The 19,983-nt window shown below is 25.0% G+C and overlaps 5 protein-coding genes across 11 annotated transcripts; 2 read left to right on the top strand and 3 right to left on the bottom strand.

Annotated features, from left to right (window-relative positions):
* Positions 1-1,056: 1,056 nt before the first annotated feature.
* Positions 1,057-5,334, bottom strand: LOC127279337 (methenyltetrahydrofolate synthase domain-containing protein). The gene is made up of 5 exons (XM_051301638.1): positions 5,175-5,334; positions 4,023-4,414; positions 3,360-3,706; positions 2,886-3,117; positions 1,057-2,701 (listed from the first exon to the last, which is right to left on the bottom strand). The coding sequence occupies exons 1-5, from the start codon at positions 5,221-5,223 to the stop codon at positions 2,273-2,275; spliced, it is 1,449 nt and encodes a 482-aa protein (XP_051157595.1). The 5' UTR covers positions 5,224-5,334; the 3' UTR covers positions 1,057-2,272.
* A 369-nt stretch (positions 5,335-5,703) lies between these two features.
* LOC127279340 (isocitrate dehydrogenase [NAD] subunit beta, mitochondrial) lies at positions 5,704-8,959 on the top strand. Of its 2 annotated transcripts, none has more exons than XM_051301641.1 (6): positions 5,704-5,940; positions 6,523-6,582; positions 7,122-7,331; positions 7,436-7,827; positions 7,987-8,176; positions 8,269-8,959. In XM_051301641.1, the coding sequence occupies exons 1-6, from the start codon at positions 5,902-5,904 to the stop codon at positions 8,497-8,499; spliced, it is 1,122 nt and encodes a 373-aa protein (XP_051157598.1). In that variant the 5' UTR covers positions 5,704-5,901; the 3' UTR covers positions 8,500-8,959. The 2 variants fall into 2 exon arrangements, with proteins under 2 accessions (XP_051157598.1, XP_051157597.1); XM_051301640.1 differs by having other exon boundaries at positions 5,708-5,940; positions 6,523-6,600.
* Positions 8,960-9,122: 163 nt separating this feature from the next.
* LOC127279472 (uncharacterized) lies at positions 9,123-10,040 on the bottom strand. Its single transcript, XM_051301841.1, has 2 exons — positions 9,903-10,040; positions 9,123-9,767 (listed from the first exon to the last, which is right to left on the bottom strand). The coding sequence occupies exon 2, from the start codon at positions 9,632-9,634 to the stop codon at positions 9,221-9,223; it is 414 nt and encodes a 137-aa protein (XP_051157798.1). The 5' UTR covers positions 9,635-9,767; positions 9,903-10,040; the 3' UTR covers positions 9,123-9,220.
* LOC127279469 (vesicle transport protein SEC20) lies at positions 9,999-19,849 on the top strand. 3 transcript variants are annotated; one of them, XR_007842643.1, is made up of 6 exons: positions 9,999-10,141; positions 10,546-10,960; positions 11,069-11,252; positions 11,658-11,859; positions 18,617-18,926; positions 19,407-19,849. XR_007842643.1 is itself a non-coding variant. In XM_051301835.1 (4 exons), exons 1-4 carry the CDS (start codon positions 10,061-10,063, stop codon positions 11,665-11,667), a joined length of 690 nt encoding a protein of 229 aa, XP_051157792.1. In that variant the 5' UTR covers positions 9,999-10,060; the 3' UTR covers positions 11,668-12,124. The 3 variants fall into 3 exon arrangements, 1 of the variants encoding a protein (XP_051157792.1); XR_007842642.1 differs by having other exon boundaries at positions 18,617-18,931; XM_051301835.1 differs by lacking the exons at positions 18,617-18,926; positions 19,407-19,849 and having other exon boundaries at positions 11,658-12,124.
* LOC127279471 (Kv channel-interacting protein 2-like) lies at positions 11,271-15,228 on the bottom strand. Of its 4 annotated transcripts, none has more exons than XM_051301836.1 (5): positions 13,466-13,890; positions 12,801-13,000; positions 12,137-12,467; positions 11,648-11,846; positions 11,271-11,563 (listed from the first exon to the last, which is right to left on the bottom strand). In XM_051301836.1, exons 2-5 carry the CDS (start codon positions 12,916-12,918, stop codon positions 11,513-11,515), a joined length of 699 nt encoding a protein of 232 aa, XP_051157793.1. In that variant the 5' UTR covers positions 12,919-13,000; positions 13,466-13,890; the 3' UTR covers positions 11,271-11,512. The 4 variants fall into 4 exon arrangements, with proteins under 4 accessions (XP_051157793.1, XP_051157794.1, XP_051157796.1 ...); XM_051301837.1 differs by having other exon boundaries at positions 12,801-12,924; XM_051301839.1 differs by lacking the exons at positions 12,801-13,000; positions 13,466-13,890 and adding an exon at positions 14,932-15,228.
* Positions 19,850-19,983: the final 134 nt, after the last annotated feature.

Raw genomic sequence — 19,983 nt, 5'->3', positions numbered from 1 at the left:
ACTTAATAGTTATGTATTATATAATGAAAGAAATTATTTAATAATAGAAAAATTAAAAATATTATTGTGCTACTAGAAAATTTAAATCTTTAAATCCATCATTATAGTATTAATTGATAAAGAAATCTATTTACGAATTTATTGATGGAAATCTGTTAAATTTATTCAAATATTTCCGCAAATTTGTTAGAAATCGCAAGTTTCTCGCCGTGATTTTGATTTCTATTAAATGTCATTTATTTAGAAATTGGTTTTTTAGCTAAAAAACTTTTTTTTTTATATAATCATAAATATTCTACGGAAAAAAAATAATAAATTTGAATATTGTTTGACCGAAGTGTAAAAATGTTCTAAAAATAAATTTTGATTTCATTGACAAGATAATTAATATTTAAAATAAATCATTTCTTTAGTAAAACTTTCTGCCATTTTTAATTCTGTATAAAGAAAAATTTCAAATATTTGACTGTAAATTGTTAAAAACTATAACCAAAAAAAAAAAAAAATGAGAAAACAAAAATAATTTTACTTTTATAAAGAAATCAACTTATGTAATAGTATACAAAGGAGATAAATAAATTCTATTCTATTCTATTCTATAAGAAATCAACTTGCGATTTCCATACCTAATGGACCAAAATGTAAAATAATATAATAATTACAAAATAATATTAAAAGAACTTTATTTATATCATCAGAATTTAATATTTTTCGCATGTCACTGTTTCAAAAAAAGAAATAATGGAAAATTTTTTAAAATTCTATTCGCCGAATGTTTAATATTTGAAAATGATTACATTTTCAAATTTGTAATCCTTGATGTGAAAAAATACGTCATTTGGCGCTAGTTTTTAAAAGAAAATTAACTGGCCTACTAATCAATTACTGTAATTCTAATATACTACCGTCTACAAAAAAAAAATATTATTTAAAAAATGTTACAATGTTATTTAAAAAAAAATTTAAACTAACAATAGTTTAAATTTAAATAAAAAAAAAATTAAATCTTTATAAAGGCAATAAGAATTGTACAAAAAAAAATAAATACGCATAAAATTATTCGTCAAATATTTGTATTTAATAAAAATACATGTACTTGGAAGAATGTTAATATCGAATTAACACACTGTTTATACAGGAATTTCAATAATTACAATTTTTTATCTTCTTTCGTGTCGAGATAAAAAAAACTTTTATAGTGCATAATTTTTTTTTTATTTTGCTGATTCGCAACTTTGCATAAAAAAAAGTATCATGCTCTGTGAAAAACCGAATTCATAACGGAAAAGGTGTCTCTTTTTATATAAGAAATTTCATATTCTTTTCCAATAACAATAGTGTAATAATGCAAATGCACTGAACAATCATCAGTGGACATTCTATCGACGAATGGAAAATAAATAAAAAAGAATTTTTTTTTATTTAATAATAAATCTTCGTACCATTATTATAAATGATATCTTATTGTAAACAAATAATATTCCATAATATCACACAAGGTATTGCCTCTTTTTATACTCTTTATAATTGTCGCAAAAAAAAAAAATATTCGAGTATCGCCCTATACGTATTTTTTTCTATATGAGTCATAGAAATCCAAAATTCATAATTTTCTTTTTAAATTACTGACAATACGATTGCACTATTATTTTTCTCAGAAAAATAGATATTTAATTATAATCTATTTTTAATAAAGAATCATTAACAATTTTCCCAGAGCTTTAAGGGATATTTTTTCTTAAGAATAATTTCTCTATATTTAGAAATATTATTATTTTTCTTAATAATAAAACAATTATTTTTCAGTCTATGTGATTAAATGTCCTGTAATAAGGATCAGATTTTCGTTTTTCTCTGAGACACCGTTTTGTTTCCTTTTTCTCTTTATCTTTTGTTATTCACTAAGCTCAAAGTTTTCGAAAGTTAAGTATTTTTTTATATAAAAAAAAAAAATAAATAAAAATAAATGAAAAATAAAAAAAAACCACGTATCCAATATACGTGAACACAACTTTACGAAATTTACAGCATTGTGACTTCATCCTCTCTCGGATCTCGTTTCAATAAATAAACTAAAACGTGCAGTCAATGCAAAAATTCGAACTAAAAAAAAAATATAAATTCATATATCAATAACGATATAATCAAGATTGCGATCACATCGCTTAAAACAAAAAAAATGTATCAGACTAATCCGATTAAACAGAACAAATAACCAGCAATGCTGTAAAGTGAGCTTTTTTTTGTTAAGGCTTATTAATAATAGACACGATTAAACCGACGTTGCGTCGGTTACTTCGATTTTTGTAATCGGTTTTGTTGCCTCAACTACTTCGACGACTTTTGTTGATGATTTCGTTGGCTCAACGACAATGAAAACATTTTCCGTTGATTCTTCTGGCACTTCACCGATTTTTAATTGTTGCAAATTTGCAACAACTGAATCTACCTGAATTGGTTGATGCTCCTCGTCTGTTTTGGCATTTCTCATTTTGCCAAAGTGAAGATAACAAAAACCACGTTGTCCTCTCCAGGTAATGTCATTGGGCTTTACTCCACGTTCGGATAAAGCATTTTTTAAATCTCGTACTCGAACAGTAGACGAGATATTCGAAAGTTTCAAAGAAAAATCAATTTGACTTCTTGGACGCGATTTATAATATGGACGACGGAATCTTTCCTTGTTCACAGATTTTTCAGTCTGAAAAAAAGATCAAATAAGTCTATCAATTTAGTGTGCTTATTAATAAGTTTTTCACTAAATTATTAATTAATAATAAATTAAAAAAAGAAATATGTAGTTTATAAAAAAAATAATTAAACTTAAGAAAATAATTAAATTACAAAAATTGAAATTTGTAAAGGTGGATTAAAATTTTACATACGTCCATTGATGCGTTATTGTCTCCATCTCCTTTGCGTTTTTGAGATGAACGTCGTCTCATAATTCGTTTTTTATCTTCTTTATCACCCTCTCCGCTCTCTATCGTTGAATTCAAGAGATTACGCCTGATCTTTAGACTCACCCTTCCAATAACTCGTTTAAGCTTGGTCCTCTCTTGGTAAAGTGCATCCTCGTCGGAATCATCTTCTTTTAAAACAACCTCCTTTCCTTCACTAAATAAATTAATTTTATTATTATTTCATATAACGTTCTTCAAGAAATTCTTTTCATATTTCAATATTCTTTTAAACAAAATTCTACATTTAAGTAGAACCTAATTAGTATCTAATTTTAATTAATATATTCAAATGATTTATTTTATTTATTTAATTTGAATTTATATTTTAAATTTTTATTTAAATTTAGTTTTAATTAATTTATATTGATAAATTTGAAAAATCTTTGAAAAACTTACTTCTCTTCTTCTTCTTTCAATTGTTGAAGAATTGGCATGGAATTTAATCTTCTATTGCTGAGAATGTTCCAGATGACTGAATCGGGCTTTTTAAGCTTCTCACTAACCACAATGGTTTGAGTTGGTGTGACAATAATGTCTACAGGTAAATCGTGTGCTTGAAAAAGTTCAGATGGAAGATCATCGACTATTTGACAATCATGAACAGTGGTGACAACAATCGTATCATCATTTACAGCTCCCATTCTTGACATTAATGCAAATTCCAGATCTGCATATCCTTCACCATCGCCAACTCTATGTCCTGCAGTACTAACGCACACCGAACCCAAAACAACGAGATCCACCTTTAATAAACAGAAATCAAATTTCCAGTAAATAGAAAATATTTTATATATTTCTATAGATTTGTTTTTATTTACATTTACTTTTTTTCCTTCAAATTTCGTTTTCCTCATTTGTAGAAAGTAAATAAATAATGAAATTGAAAAGAAAGAGAAAAACCGAAATAAAATTTTAAAACTAGAAATTTTTTTTTTAATCAAAATATTATATAAAAGAAAATAAATTAAAATATATTTACATAATATATTTCTTAGCGCTGTGAAATATATTTAATTGAATTTCGTGAAATAAATGAAATAAACTTAATAAAATACATACTTTAATATCAGAATCCAAACCAATTGGTTGTTCAATTTGTTGGATGCCATGTTTTGTTACAATTGATTTCAGTTCTTCTTCCGTAGGATTAATTACGCGTGTGACAAGATTAAAAAGACCATTTCTCAATCTTTGTTTCGGTAAAAGAACTTTTTTATCATTTTCCAAAGCTAAATTCTTCACCGACTCTTGTGGTTTATCTGGACTAATCTTTATAATTTTAGCTTTCTTAAATTCCTCTAATTCGCTCAAACGCTTAGCTGCTTCAGCTGCGCCCTTAAAATTTGGTATTCTATTGTGCGATTTATTTGAGGAAAAAATTACGGCTTCTTTCTTCGTCAAATTAACCCATGCCTTACGACGAAATTTACGCTTAGTTATTTCACCTTCCGCTTTAGACAAAAAACAAATAGATAATTAATAAACTATTTACTAGTATTATTTTTTTTTAAAATAATTTATTAAATATAAATTAAAAAACGATTAATTAATTTGAATTAAATTTATTTACAACGTAAAAATACAATATATAATTCTAAATTAATAATTTAAAAATTAATTTTTGTAATAAGAGTGTAATTTTTTGAAGAATAAGCTTTATTTAATATACATATATAATTTATAGAAGGTTCGAAAGTACAAACAAGAATTGTACCTTTATCAAAAAAAAAAAAAAAAATGTAAACAGAAACGCTCGGACAATAGATAACAATATTTTCGTTTAGCAATTCTGCCATCTAAGCACGTGTGAGTCATTGTATTTCAATCTCATTAAAGCAAAATTTTTCTCATTAATATAATTATATTATATAGAAATATAAATAAATAATATTAAAAAATCTCTAAAATATTTTTATTTGATGAACAATTTAACCAGTTAAATATATAAAAAATAAATATAATATACGATTAATTAATACTAAAAAAAATACTAAAGAAAATAATATTGTAATAAATGACGATGATTGAGGAAAATAAAAATTAAATTATAATCCCATATTTTAATTATATTAATCATATGTGAAGAAATAAAAAAAATCCGTAATCATAATTTTTCTTATTAAAAGTATAAGTTTACCAAAAAATGACAGAAAACTGTTAATATTTAATAAAAACTAATTAAATAATATTTGGAAAATAAATTTTACTCACGACTCTTTTCTTCGGGCATTGTCACTTTTTGATCAGACGTCTTCTCCATAAAGTTGTCTAATAACTAACTGATTCTGAGTGATCCTAATCAAATGAATTTTACTGTAATTTTTCGCAAAATAGAAACACAGTTTATTTTCCCACCTAATTTCTGTTTTTATTCCAAGCACAGTCGGTAAATTTAACACTGAAAAATCACCAGAAATTTGAATTTATCATCAACATTTTGTGTATAGAAACTCCAAAATAATAATTGAAGGAAAAAGTGTTAATTACTGTCATAACAACATGATTGTCTTTTTTTCATTTTTTAATAACAAAAGGCAGAGAAAGCAAAGAAAAACAAAATAAAAAATATTTTACATTAGAAATAGATGCGCGCGTTTAATAGTTACTTTTGTACTCAACACTTGGCGAGCATTACTTTAGCGAAAATGATCGAAAACACACGATTATGGCAGTATCGTGTTTATAAAATTGTTTTATACACACATATTTTGACATGCATAAAATACCTGAAAAATACTTTTTATAACAAATATAAAACAATTGTTTTGACAGGAAGTGATTTATTCGTGCGTTGAAAAGTGAGGTTATGTTAACAAAATGTCAATAAACGTTGAAAGTTATTATTTTCAAAAAGAAAAAGAAGTTTGGTATTACATTACATGTTACGTTCCTGAAATTAAATTCATTAGACGTCGACTGCTCCAATCCGTCGTGGAAAATGGCTTTACTAAGGAACGTCTGCAGGGTATTTTCCCAGGTGAGAAATGTATTAAAAAATTATTAACTACAAGTATTCGCAACAATTTTCAACGCTTTTCATTATCAAGAATTAATTAACACACGGGTGGATAAAATTACAATTGTCTCAAAAGTGATGTCGACAATTTTGAGAAGTCAGTGCCTTTGTATGAGACTTTTTTTACAAGGGCATTTCAAACACACGAATTAAATTTACATAAAATTATATGAATTAATATTATTATTTTTAATATATTATTGAAGTTCCAGTATATCGTGACATAAGAGAAGTATCATTTTTATATTAGTCTATAAGTTTATTTGACACTGAACGACTGATATGTAGTACCTTAGTTAACTAATCAGTTGATTGAGCAATGTGAAATGTTTTTTTTTCATTTGCTATATGACTAACAGTGATAATAAAAATTAGGCTTAAAAATTATCGCAAAATAAAGAATAAATGCTTGAATAAATCTTATGTGTTAACGCATATATAAATATACGCTGTAAAATATAACCTAATTTTGTTGTTAAAATTTAATTTATTTTTTATATATCAAAAATAAAGTTATATTTAAATGGCAATTGTATTTTTCAGGCAACTCAAAAGGGATCTTCAAGAACCTTTCATGTAGGCTCCGTTTGTTTCAACGAGCCGGTTGGTACTTCAGAAACTGTATGTTCATTTACAGAAGTTGGCAGTAAACCGACATTCTTTTTTCTATTCTAAATTTTTTTGAAAAAACAAATATTGGCTTAATTAAATAATTTCACAGAGATGAATAATGTGTGAAATTTATTAAAATTTTTATTTCGGCTCAATTCGAATAGAATCACAAAAAAAAGAATAAAATGAAAAACAATTACTGCAAATTTTCACATTTGACGCATTTTTTTGTTTGTTTTATTTTTATGATTTTTATTTATTGTTTTTATGTAATTTTTTTTATTATGTCTATAATTTTTGTAATTTTTATTTATTATGTTTATGATTTATTATTCTTTTCATTTTTTTTGTGTGTTATTTTATAATTTTTTTAAAATTATTTTTTACATATTATTTTTATAATTTATTATTTATATTATTATCTATGATTTTTTTTTTATTATTATTTTCAAATAATTTGTTTTTTGTTTATTTTTATTGTAAAAGAAGCTCTTGAATTATTTTAATGTGAAATTTTTATTTTTTCTTAGACTGTAGAGCGACAGGGAAAGACGAAATGCACCTTAATCCCCGGAGATGGCGTAGGACCAGAATTGGTGGTAGCCGTTCAAAATATTTTTCAAGCTGCAGATGTTCCAGTTGAATTTGAACCGTATTTTTTGTCCGAAGTTAATCCCACATTAAGTGCTCCGTTAGAACAAGTTTCAAATAGTATTGCCCGAAATGGAGTTTGTTTGAAGGTAAACATTTTTTAGTCAAATTAAGATTATTGTAAACATTTAAATGATATAAAATTTACAAAATTAATTTAAAGAAATATTTTTGTTTTGTTTGTTGTCTTTAGGGAATTTTAGCAACTCCGGATCATTCCTCAACAGGAGAATTACAAACATTGAACATGAAATTGCGAAAAAGTCTGGATTTGTATTCAAATGTAGTGCACGTAAAATCTCTGCCAGGAGTGAAATCTCGTCACAATAATGTAGACTGTGTAATTATTCGTGAACAAACAGAAGGTGAATATTCCGCTTTGGAACATGAGTCAGTAAATGGTGTTGTTGAATGTTTAAAAATTGTCACCGCAACCAAAAGCCAAAGGATCGCAAAGTTTGCATTTGACTTTGCTGTTAAAACTCATCGCAAAAAGGTTACATGCGTTCACAAAGCTAATATAATGAAATTAGGTGATGGACTATTTTTAAGATCATGTCAGGAAATAGCCAAGTTGTATCCTAGGTAAAATGCATTTTTCTGATTTATTTTTAACGTTAAAAATTTATTATTTATATAAAATAATTTTTAAATTAGTTTTGTTATTTATTATAATTACTTTTTTTTCATTGAATTACCATTTTTATCATTCTTCTAATACTTGGTTCTTCTTTTCAAGAACAGAATTAAATTTGAGCCTATGATTGTTGACAATTGTACAATGCAAATGGTCTCTAATCCACATCAATTTGATGTGATGGTGATGCCAAATTTATATGGAAATATTGTCGATAATTTGGCATCAGGATTAGTTGGTGGTGCTGGAGTTGTTGCTGGTGCTAGTTACAGTGCAGAATGCGTAGTTTTTGAACCGGTAAAAAAAATTTACACTAACTGATTATTCGTCTAATTTTTTTTAAAAAAAAGTTTCTATTATTTTAATAAATTTCCTTTTTTCGTTTTAAGGGAGCGAGGCACACATATTCAGAAGCTGTGGGCAAAAATGTTGCAAATCCAACGGCAATGATTTTGTGTTCGGTGAAACTTCTTAATCATGTAAATTTGAAACGTTACGCGGAGAAGATTAAAGACGCATTAAATCGTGTATTAAACGATGGAAAAGTGCGCACGAAAGATTTAGGAGGTCAAAGTTCAACGACTGAATTCACAAGTGCTGTAATTCATAGTCTTCAATAAATAATTTTGAAGACAAAGTTTTTTCAAAGAGATTATAACCAATCTGTAGGACAACCTAGGATGTTCCTCGTCAGGTATTAGAAAAATTCTAATACTTTTATCAAAGTCAATTTGAAAGGGAAAAAACTTTTTTTCTTTTCAATTGAACAAAATGATTTTAAAAAATTTGACAAGAATACGAAATTCGATCAGGAATAAAATGTTTTTTTTTTCAAATTGACTTTGATGGATAAAATACATATACAGTGTCAATGACAATGTCATTTTATTTATTGTAATTATTGTATTCGTTCTACCGAAGAAAATGTAGTAAAAATACAAATCGATTTTTTTTTATTATTAATAAAAAATATACGAAACACGAAGGAACTTACCGTGTGTTGTACCATAGACAATTGTAATATAATTAACTTATGTCATTTAATGTAATAAATGAAGTTCATTAAACATTAAAAATGTTTTCAAACTTTTTCAATTATTATAATTCTCTTTAATTACATTGTTTAAAATTAATTTTCCCCAACAATTACATTTTTTGTTTTAAATTTTATTTATCAAATTGTTAAGAATTTTTGTTGAGTAATAGGATTTAAATTTTAGCGTCATAAATTAAAAACAGCAAATTATTTGTTTTACTTTTTTATAAACTGAACAAGGTCTTTTATACATATTGTATATATACAATTGAAACAAATGTTGCAAAATATTTAGAAAATACATACTATTTTAGTACATCACTTTGTTTAATTAGCAGGATTTTATCAGGCAAATCATCAACTGCAAGTTCAATTCTTGCAACTGTGAAATGCATTCCTCCTTTGGTATTTCTAGTTACCCAATAACGCAATTTTCCACTTGATTTTGAACCTTCTACAGGCACTGTATACCAAACAAATTTTTTAGTTGCACCATTATCTTTTGAACCATTAAACTTAATGAAGTTCTCTTTTATTGGTTCTCCAAGTAATTTTACTGCTTCCTGATGATCATGAAGACTATCTATAGCATCCTTATAACAATTAGAGTAATTTCTTATCCATTCTGGCACAATAAACTTTGAAACAAGTTGAGTTAAACTAACACTTACACCTAATGCAATAATTGTTGTTTTCACAAAAGACGTACTTAATGACATCTTGAATAAAATATATGATGAAGACGATGAAGTGATTATAATTTTAAAATTAGAGTTTTCTCATATATCTTGAAACATTTATTTAGAGCTTTTATTAAAATGAAAAGATCCATGGAACCGGTATAAGTCTAACCTGTAAATATTTCAATATTAATTTTTAAAAAATAATAATAATAAGTTTAGATAATGTACAATATTATAATTATAAAAATACCAATCTAATTGTATAATAAATTAATAACAATAATATAAAACATTTTTTGCTTACAGAAATTTTTCAGAAAACTATATCCTCCATGTTCGTGGTTATACGATCAGCTGATGATCGTATTTACTAACCTAACCTTACAGAATTTAAGTGTTTATGATAAAATTTTGACATGTGACGTTTGCATAAAAGTTAAACATATTTTTTTAAGTATAAAAATGAATACGGATAATTATGAAATTGAAACTATTCGACAGGAAATTGTCAAAAATCATTTAGAAGTGACAGCTTTAATTCAGGTAATATTTAAACGAGTGTAAATATTTTTTTACTGCAGAGTTGTATTTCTAACCTAAGTTTTACGAATTCAAAACATTTAAAAATTTACAATGAAAATTTCTATTAACTACGAATAATAAAAAATATATTATAAAAGAGTAGTAAAAAGACTTTTTTTAATTCTAATTAATTTTTTTCATACAGAAATGCTTCACTCATCTTAGCAGAATTTATTTCATATGTTGTATTTTCTATGCATTTAATTTCCAACTAAATATATTTTTTAACTGTATTTTTTTTATAAATTTTGTTAAATAACAATAAATTTTGAAATAAGGATAGAGTAAATATAAAAACAAAAATGAAGTTTTTAATTTAATGTTAAATAATTTATGAATTAATTAAATTTTTTATAACTATGAAGGATATACAGCAATGTACAGGACCTCTAGAATTTCTAAACGAATTGAACGCTGAGGGAAGAGGGAAAATTGCCTCTTTGAGATCTAGTATTGATAGGCTTGTCAATGCCACAGAATTAGAAATCAATGAGAAGAAAAAATCGGAATTACTCGTGGAAATAGAAAATCATCGAGCACAAATGTCAACGACAATGAAAGCTTTTAGAAAAGCGAATGTCATTAGTTCATGTGTAATCGATAAAATGTCAAGGGACGATTTATTAGCATCGTCAGAGGAACAACAGGATTTTTTACGAAAAAGAAGAGATAAAAAATCTCTCGTCGACACCTCTTCTCAAGTGACTGATAAACTTTCAAGTATTTCGAGACAACTGGCTGAAACGACTCAGAGAAGCGCCGATACTCTGGAATCCCTGAGTATATTTAAAATTAATTTTATTTTATTTTATTTCTAACTTAATACATAATTTGTTTGTTTTTTTAATAATGGAAATTTAATAATTTTCTTAAATTTAAAATTTTTAGTTACTTCTTCGGAAAAAGTCACTGGCACCGAAAGAGAATTAGTCGATCAGAGACAAGTAATTGTTCAGTCTGGAAAACTTTTAGGAAAATATGGTCGACGAGAAATTACAGATAAAATTTTATTGGCCCTTGCTTTTGCATTTTTTCTCGCCTGTGTTGGATACATTTTACAAAAAAGACTTAGGTGAGATTTTATTTTAATATTGATTATTTTTAGTTTTAATTAAAACCAATTTCTTAAACATATATATAAACTTTTATTTACATTTAATAAGTATACATTTAATTACTATATTTAGTTAATTAATTTAAAAAATATTGTTAAGTTAATTTCACTTTTGACCAATTAATTAACTTTTATTTATTTAACTTTAGTAACTAACTATTTTATTTTAATAGCTAAATGTGTATTTGATTTTTTCACGAAATGTAATTAGCGCTCTATTACCACCATATGTCGTCAAATATCGTTAATTGGTTGCAAATTAATTGATCCTGCAAATGAAGAGTCACGAAAATTTTAGTAATTTAAATTCTTCATTTAGATTAATATTAGTAGACAATTAATTATATATGTACATTTTTACAGCTGGTTATGAATTCTTCTCTGGATATGACTCCATCTTTGTCAAGATCCATTTTTTCGAAAATGCGATTTACATGCCTGTCAACAGCGCGCTCAATCGATCGGGTGTTTTCCACAACTTCATAAATGGCACTTACAATAGACATCATCTCGTTACGTGTTATGTGTCCATCACCATTTAAATCGTACAATCTAATTAACAATCGTAAGTGTATTTACTGAGAATATCATTCTCTTTTTTTATTGATAAATAAAATTACTGTTGTAAATTTATTTAAAATACAATACACAGTAAATTTATTTTACAATAAATAATTGAATTTTTTATTTCTATATATCTTTTTTAATTTTGTGAGGTAATTTCAATTAGGAAACTTGTCAATTTATTTTCAATTGGGTGTGAATTTTTGGAATTAGAGAGTAATTTTTATTATCTTAAATATATTAATTATTTATTGTCTAAAATATAATTTTTTTTTTACCTGAAAATCCACGAGAGCTTTTTATCAGTGTCACCTTTCACTATTGACGCTATTCCATTGAGTAAATCGCTGAACGTAATTATTCCATCTTTATTTTCATCAAATGTATTAAATACAATTTGAGCATATTTTCGGGGATCACCCAAGGGAAATAATTTTGCATAAACTGGCCTGAGATTATTTGTTGTCACCACACCACCGGGACAATGTTGTTTAAATGCACGATAAAATTTACGTATTTCGTGTCTAGAAAATCCAGTTTGATATTCCAAGTGCTCTAAACGTTCAGGAATTATATGTGTTGGTTGTTGCACCTCGTCTTGCATTTCCTCTATGATAGAATTTAGCAACAGTGAGAGATAAAATTGAGAAAAATACTTTTATTTTCATAAAAACGTAAACATTATTTTTTTAAAACAATAAAACATTTAATAAAGTAATCAACAAAAAAATTTCAATTAAAAATAAGAATAAAAAAATATCTTTTTGAAAAATTAAAAAAAAAGTAATATTAAAAACGTCAAAATTTATTATTTATATTAAATGAATCACTATCAACTAATCTATGAGAAATAATTCTCAGGGAAGGTTATAAATATTTTCTAATTTTTTTCATTTCGAAATTTTTTTTAAACTCATCGCACGGGGGTGAAATGAAACGTACCAGCTATCTTCTTTATGCTCTGCTTAACTTTTGAAATGCTGTTTTTCATTTTCCGGGTAAAACTAAAATGTTTGTGCTCCAAATCATTGGGATCTTCAACACTTTCGATTTCCGACATTTAAATCTTTATTCGAATAAATTCAAGTAATATTAAGGATTCATTTAAAATAATGATTTGCATCTGTTGTAAAATTTTTTTTCTAATCAAAAAATATAATTATAAATTATTATTATTATTATTATTAATTATAATAAATTATAATTATTGTTTGGAATAGCAGGGTGATCTAAATTTCTAATCATGATAAATGAAGCTAAAGCTTTTTTTTAAGCAGTGCAAATCAATAAAAAAGCTTCTATAATTAATTGTTTTAATTCAGTAAAATGAAAACGCAGCATTAGAAAGTTATTATAATTTTCATGATTGCGTGGTAGAAAAAAAAATGTCGAAAACTTGAACATTAATATAAAATTATTGTTAATAATAAAAGTTGCATTTGAACCTTTTACAAAAAGAATTTTACGAATTTTTCTTTGTTTTTAGAAATATTATTCGAATTACAATTAACAAAACAGGAAAATTGAAAAACGAAATTTGGACAAGAAAATATTTGTATCAACTTTTATTATTGTTTTTAGTTTGATTAATTTATAAAATATCTTACTATTTATTCCAGTGAGATGTTAAAGTGTTATTTGTATTTTTTTCCTTTCGTTTTAAAACATAACTTTCTTTTATAATTTCTGTTTATAAAATTTTAACTTTTTAGGCAGTTTTAATTTTTTTTTTATAATTTTAGTTTTCCTTTTATAATTTTTTCACTTTTCTTAGAAAATATTTAACTTTTTTTTTATAACTGTAAACTTTTTTGTATAACATTGAAACTTTTTTTCCGATGTTCTTCTGTAACTTTTTTTTCAGTTTTTAATTATTGTCAGAGATTTTTTGATATATTTGTAAGACACTTGAGATTACGAGGTTCTTTTTTGTGTTGTTTTCTTATTTGAATTTTTCGACCATCTTACATTTGAGTTATTAATTTATGTAAATTTATTTGTAATTGAAAAAAATTTTTTTTTCAAAAACTGAAAAAAGATGTGATGGAGCACAATTTCAATACTTCCTCAATCACGTACAAAGAGGAACTGACGAATGTAGAGCATGAAGACCCTTGCTTACCGGCCAAGGAGCGCAACATCATGAAGACTGATCAAAATATTTAGATAATTGGCCAGGTGGCTTTTACTACGAAATTTAAGATCAAATTCTGAATATAGATATTTCCTGCAAATGCAGTCAAATTAAATTCTAACAAAATGTTTCTCAGTCAATTTCCGACATAATGTTTATGCCATTTAAATGGAAGTCGAATATAATGTTTTTATTCGAATTTTGTAATTATTTGTTTATTAACTGAAAATTTTCAGTAAAATTAACAATTTTAAATTAATTAAAGTGGCCTATTAATTTTTTATTAATTTTATTAATTTTGCTTTAAAATTAATTAAAATTTTTTAATTTGATTATAAAATTTTCAATTTAAACCATAAATAAATGAATGAACTGCATTTTTTAAAATTTATTAGTTTTTCAAATAAAATTTCTTTACTTTCCAATAATACTTTTGCTAACAAAAATGTTTTTACTCTATACAATAAAAATTCTATTTATCATTGATGATATTTTTATTCCTCTATTTATATAGTTAAATTTTCTTTCATAAAAAATGAGAATTCAATTACAAATGCTATCGTTCATGAAAAGAATATTAATATTTTATGAAATTGATGTCTATTTCGTAAAAATAATTTATTATTACAGTAGTTGTATTTAACGAGACTAATTTACATTCTCGAACTTGGAAAAAGTTTATTTCATTTTTAATAGAAATAAAAAATATGGTAGAAACATTTTCCATTTTTAAAAAATTCATAAAAATAGAGAGTAAAAATATTGACAACAAATTTTTTTAATACGATGAAAATACTTTTAATTATGATTTGAAAATTGAATATGAATAATTAATAAAAAAAAAATTGTTGTTATTTAAAGAAGAGAATGAACACTTTTTTTATTGGGTGTGATCGTGTCGTTATAATTATAAAATAAACTTCTCTGAAACTTGCTTACTCCTTTGTTTAGAAGAACAAAGCTCCTGCTCGGCGCACGTTTGTGTTTGTCATTCTCTGATCTTAATATCTCATTCATGTCCTGAGCATTGTACTTGCATTTCAAATAGTCAACTTACTTCGAAGCAATTTTCAGAATGACGTCTGTTATATAAAAAAAAAGAATTTGTTATCTCAGCAAAATTCAAAGTGCTATATTTGATTGAGAATGAGTTCCTCATTTTTTTCTTCGTAAAAGATATTTAATTATTTTTTTGGAACAATTTCATCAATTTTTTATTATTCAACAATCTATTAAATAATCCTACGACTATATTTGGACAAAAATTTTAATTTTACTTTATTTAAAAAAAATTTAATTTAATTAAATTGATTTGGTTAGTTAATTTTTAAATTTAGGTTTTCCAGGTTCTTCCACATTGGATATTCAATAATTTTTTTAAAAACTTATTTTACAACGGAATATTCAGAAAACGAAGATAAACAGAAATAAAATATTCAAAAATGCAATGAAATTTGAATAAATAAATAAAAGTAATAATAATACTACAAAGACGAAGAAGAAAAATAATGAAAAATGTTAAAAAAGAATAAAAAGTGAAAAAAGAAGAACAATAAAAAAAGGAATAAGGTAGAATAAAATGTAATTAATAAATAAAGTAACAAAATATTCACTTATTAAATTAATTTAACACCAAATTTACAAAGAGATTTTCGAAACTTGAGATTAATCCAATTCTATTGGTTTATAAATAAAATTAATTGTTTTTCGCACAGAAGGTATTGACAGTAAAAATTACTATCAAACAACATGTAAAAGTTTAATTTCTTTACGATTTTTTATTTGTTTCCTTTATAAACAACAAGTTTACTTTACGACCCTGACCGAAATTGCTTATCATCTCTGGATGTTTTGCGAATTATCTTTTGCTGAATTGACCTCTAATAAAGTATAACAATAACAATATTTCTTCTTCATCGTCATTGGAGTGCGTGGCAATTATTATCATAATAAAGATTTCCGCAAATTTACTTGCATCTCTCATGATGATGTTAACTTGAACTTTCTCTGGTTCCAATACTATTAATAGAATACATTTATACACATATAAGAAAAGCCAAAGAGAACGACTATTACGGTAAAAGGGAAATGATGTAATAATGTACGGATTTGTAAATGTGTGCTAAACAAATTTAGCTCCCAGCTTGTCTTTGATCGCTCTCCATACTCATTTACTGTGCTAATTCGCCTATAGAATTTTATGTCTGAAACTAATTTCAGCTCAAACCAAGATCAGTAAGTTGAACCAGAGCTTGACCGTGACATGCTTCATTCTCAATCTCTTTGATGTTTTAAATCCAGTTCTTTTTTTCGAAAAAAAGAAAATCACAATTCAAAGGAATATTATCCTTTGATATAATCCTTTAGATTATTCTCGGAAAAAAAATTTCTTTCGCTTCAAAAAACGATCCTGATGAAAAAATGAAAATTGTGTCGAAAAAAATTATTTATACCTATTTTAATTGACTTTGAATTATAAAATAAATAATAATTTTCAATTATTTATAATTTTAAGAATCTAGAATATAAAATAATAATTCTCAAAACATTTTTTACAACTCAAAAAGAAGAAAAAAAAAATTTCACAATAAAAATAGATTTTTAGAAAAAAGATTTCATTTTTTCTAAATTAAATTAGAATTAGAAACAAACGAATATGCAAAAAAAAGAAAAATAAAAAAAAGTTTAAATTTGGATTTAGAATAATGAATTAATGTAATATATTATGTAAAGTATCGTTGGTTCATTAGACAAAGAAAATTAAAACAAAAGAGACCAATGAACGTGAACAAAACGTGAACACACGTGAATCATGAAATCGTGAGATGTGTATAAATAATTATAAATTAGATCTACGTGCGCATTAGTCTGTGACGGGTCTTCCCGAGTCACTTTTCAAGTTCAATGTTACTGTTAACTCATTCGCAGTTAATATCCTTCCTCAAGGAAAAGAAACTGTCAAAAATAGTAAAAAAAAAAAATTTTTTTTTTCAAACAAAAATATGTACAATAATAAATCATTAATTAATATTTTTTAATTACCGATTTATTTACTTATTTACAGTAATCAATCGGCTTACAAAATCAAAAATTAAATTTAAAAAAATTATTTATCAAACCAATTTGCATTGAATAAATTTTAAATCTCTATAAAATTAAACATCCATTTGGTTCCCACAATTAAATTGGAATAAAATTCCTTTTAAATTGCAATTAGAAATGTTAAATTACAAATTGTGAAATATAAAGGTAATACATCAGAAGCTCTTGCCTAACTCAATTGAAAACCACATGTCAATTCAAACTAGATTTCTCTCTTAATACTAAATTTGCTCCTTTTTACGCGGACATTAAAGTACAAAGATATTTAATTAAAATATTAATATTGTACGCATATCAAATGACTAAAATAAAAATTCTTTACCAATTGAAGGGGGAAGAGAAATCCTACTAATTTGCCATATAATTTAAAAAATCTTTCATTAATTTTTTTTATTAATTCTAATACTTCATTATATTCGATTTAAATTTAAAAATAAATTGTAATTAAATTAATTTCTCAAAAATTGTTCTTCCATTTTTAATAATGACTTTAAATTAATAAATACAATGATTAAAAAGGAATTAATTAAAATTTTTACTATCTGACAACTTTATTAGTACAAACAGAATCCAATGAAGATTTGGACAAATTAATTATAATTTTCGTATACGAACGAAAATGATTCAAAATATATTGACGAATTGAACGATTTCCTTATAGAGCATCTCATTTTCGCGAATTGCTTTTGCATTTAAAACTTATCACTTTTTTTGTCACGTTTTTATTTTAAGTTAGTCTATAAAAAGCAGCATGTAGTAATGAAATATTCATTTATATTGAGTTTGCACGTGCACACCCCAAAAATAATCAACCATTTACCCATATCATTTTTCTCAGTAGGGAAGGGAGGTTCTATAAAACAGCAGAGAACATCCAGCATCTCTTCATTCCAAGAGTAGTGTGCGTTTGTTAATTGTATTACATATAGTCGCCTTGAAATCGTACGATAACTTTTTTACTTTCAAATTTCAAAAAAATAAAACTATAATAACATCGCTTTTCCACAGTTAGTGCATTTTAATCATTTTTCTTTGTGATAAATAAATTTTGATAAATATAATTATAAATTTTTATATTATTATTATTAAAATAAAATATTTAAATATTTTTGCTACCTTGATCAGGAAGAGATTGGAAAATAAATTTAAACCTTGAAAAAAGTGATCTTCCTTCGATTTCAAGGAAACCAACTTACAATCAAATTACTAATTAAATCATTTCCTTGTAGATCAAAGAAATTTATTTTATTTTTATTCTTCTTTGTCTGTTATTATATTTTACTTTTTACTGTTATTCTTTTTCTATTTTTTCTTTTTTAATACCTTTCGTATAATATTTCATATTTTTATTTATTATATTTTTCATTATCATGTTTGAAGTCCAAAGACAAGTACTATGTCTAATAAATATTATACTTTATGTTTTCGAATAGTTTTAGAATTTTTAGGAGACATTTTTTGATTAAGATAAATATCATCCTAGAGAAATATTCTAATGAAACATTTTATCTCGTTTTACCAGTAATTATCAACGAAGCGAGCCGTGAATTTAATCATTGGACCGTGAAGAAAGTAATAAATTTTGCAAATACTGCGGGTTTGGTGTTCAGAAAGTGTGAAGTTGGAAAGGACAAAAACAATTCAAAATATGAAATAGTATAATGACGTAGTAAATGCTCAATGATGTAACGTCCTTTATTTAACAAGACAAGAGTAAACTTGCACGCAAACTTTAATGATTTCTTGTCCGTGATATTATACTCTCATCTTACGAGTTCTACTTTTAGTTCCACGTGCGAGGCGATTCATTGATACATATTTGATTCAGTAAAGTGAGGTGATCAAATCCGTACTGTTTAAAATTTTTTCTTAATTTCTTTAATTCATTAACATATTTTTTTGTCAATTTAACTTTAGGTTTTTTGTTAATTTAATTTGTATCATTTTTTAAATTTTTAATCATTATTTTTATAAAATAATAATTGTTAATTTTTCATCAATTTTTTTTTATCTTCATTTTGCAATTTATTTTAACATTTTTTTTCTAATTATTTTCTTCGATTTTATCTGTTTGTATTTATTTTTTCTTCAATTTTTTTTTATTTTTATTTTGTTTTTTTTCTTTATGTTTATTTTTTTCTCTTTTTATCTATGTTGGAAATATCAATTTTTTTAAAAATTTCTTTCTCTCTATTTTATAAATGTTAATTAAAATATTTTTTTAATTTCTTCCTTTTCTTTTGGTTTTTCTTCTAATTACTAAATTTTTTTCCCTTCGGATTATTAATTTAATTACATACAATTTTTTCCAGCATTTCCACAATGGATGTTGAGAAAAAATTAACGAGTTTCAATAAAAGTCTTCATTAAACTTTTCGAAGACTAATAAAAGATTGCTGGTAGTTGAAAACGTCCCTTTGTGATTACTGTGACGTAAAATGAAGACAATTTTTGTCTTTTTACTCTTGATTGTTGGCGGTTTGAGTGCACCTTGGCTTGATTTATTGTTTGGAGAACCATATTACAGAAGTGAAGGAAGACATCGACAGGGTAAAAGTGGCGGTGAACGTTGGAAAGAAATTTGTCGAACAATTAATCCCGATGGTTTTGCATATCCAGGTCGAGTTCCATATCCTGCAGCACCAGTTTGTCCCTGGTAGGGAAAATAATTTTTAAGTATCGAATATTTTATAAAATTAAAAATTTCGAGCTTTTGTAATATTAATTTTTTTTTATTAAATTCTATTTCTTGTTATTCAGTTGTAATCATTATTCACCTATTAATAATATAGAATAAGATTTATATTTTTTATTGTATAATTTTTTTTTTAAATATGTTTTTGTCCTATTATTAAAAATAATTTTTTATAAAAACTTCTAGACCTTGTG

Source organism: Leptopilina boulardi, unplaced genomic scaffold (genome assembly GCF_019393585.1).
Source record: "Leptopilina boulardi isolate dan_hultmark-lab unplaced genomic scaffold, ZJU_Lbou_2.1 LbouV2_216, whole genome shotgun sequence".
Classification (NCBI taxonomy): domain Eukaryota; kingdom Metazoa; phylum Arthropoda; class Insecta; order Hymenoptera; family Figitidae; genus Leptopilina; species Leptopilina boulardi.
The sequence above is the reverse complement of the archived record's forward strand: the minus strand, read 5'-3'. Positions and strand labels throughout refer to the sequence as shown.

Excerpts from the sequence above, each read along its gene's own strand:
- LOC127279471 (XM_051301836.1), bottom strand. The coding sequence starts at position 12,918 with ATGTCGGAAATCGAAAGTGTTGAAGATCCCAATGATTTGGAGCACAAA. Across the intron at positions 12,468-12,800 it reads GAGCATAAAGAAGATAGCTG|AGGAAATGCAAGACGAGGTG; the intron begins GTACGTTTCATT and ends ATTCTATCATAG. Across the intron at positions 11,564-11,647 it reads TCATAACCAGCTGTAAAAAT|GATCAATTAATTTGCAACCA; the intron begins GTACATATATAA and ends CTTCATTTGCAG.
- LOC127279337 (XM_051301638.1), bottom strand. The coding sequence starts at position 5,223 with ATGGAGAAGACGTCTGATCAAAAAGTGACAATGCCCGAAGAAAAGAGT. Across the intron at positions 4,415-5,174 it reads AATGCCCGAAGAAAAGAGTC|CGGAAGGTGAAATAACTAAG; the intron begins GTGAGTAAAATT and ends TTTTGTCTAAAG. Across the intron at positions 3,118-3,359 it reads TTGAAAGAAGAAGAAGAGAA|TGAAGGAAAGGAGGTTGTTT; the intron begins GTAAGTTTTTCA and ends TAATTTATTTAG.
- LOC127279469 (XM_051301835.1), top strand. The coding sequence starts at position 10,061 with ATGAATACGGATAATTATGAAATTGAAACTATTCGACAGGAAATTGTC. Across the intron at positions 10,142-10,545 it reads AAGTGACAGCTTTAATTCAG|GATATACAGCAATGTACAGG; the intron begins GTAATATTTAAA and ends ATAACTATGAAG. Across the intron at positions 10,961-11,068 it reads CGATACTCTGGAATCCCTGA|TTACTTCTTCGGAAAAAGTC; the intron begins GTATATTTAAAA and ends TAAAATTTTTAG.
- LOC127279340 (XM_051301640.1), top strand. The coding sequence starts at position 5,902 with ATGGCTTTACTAAGGAACGTCTGCAGGGTATTTTCCCAG. Across the intron at positions 5,941-6,522 it reads TCTGCAGGGTATTTTCCCAG|GCAACTCAAAAGGGATCTTC; the intron begins GTGAGAAATGTA and ends TGTATTTTTCAG. Across the intron at positions 6,601-7,121 it reads CGGTTGGTACTTCAGAAACT|ACTGTAGAGCGACAGGGAAA; the intron begins GTATGTTCATTT and ends ATTTTTTCTTAG.
- LOC127279472 (XM_051301841.1), bottom strand. The coding sequence starts at position 9,634 with ATGTCATTAAGTACGTCTTTTGTGAAAACAACAATTATTGCATTAGGT.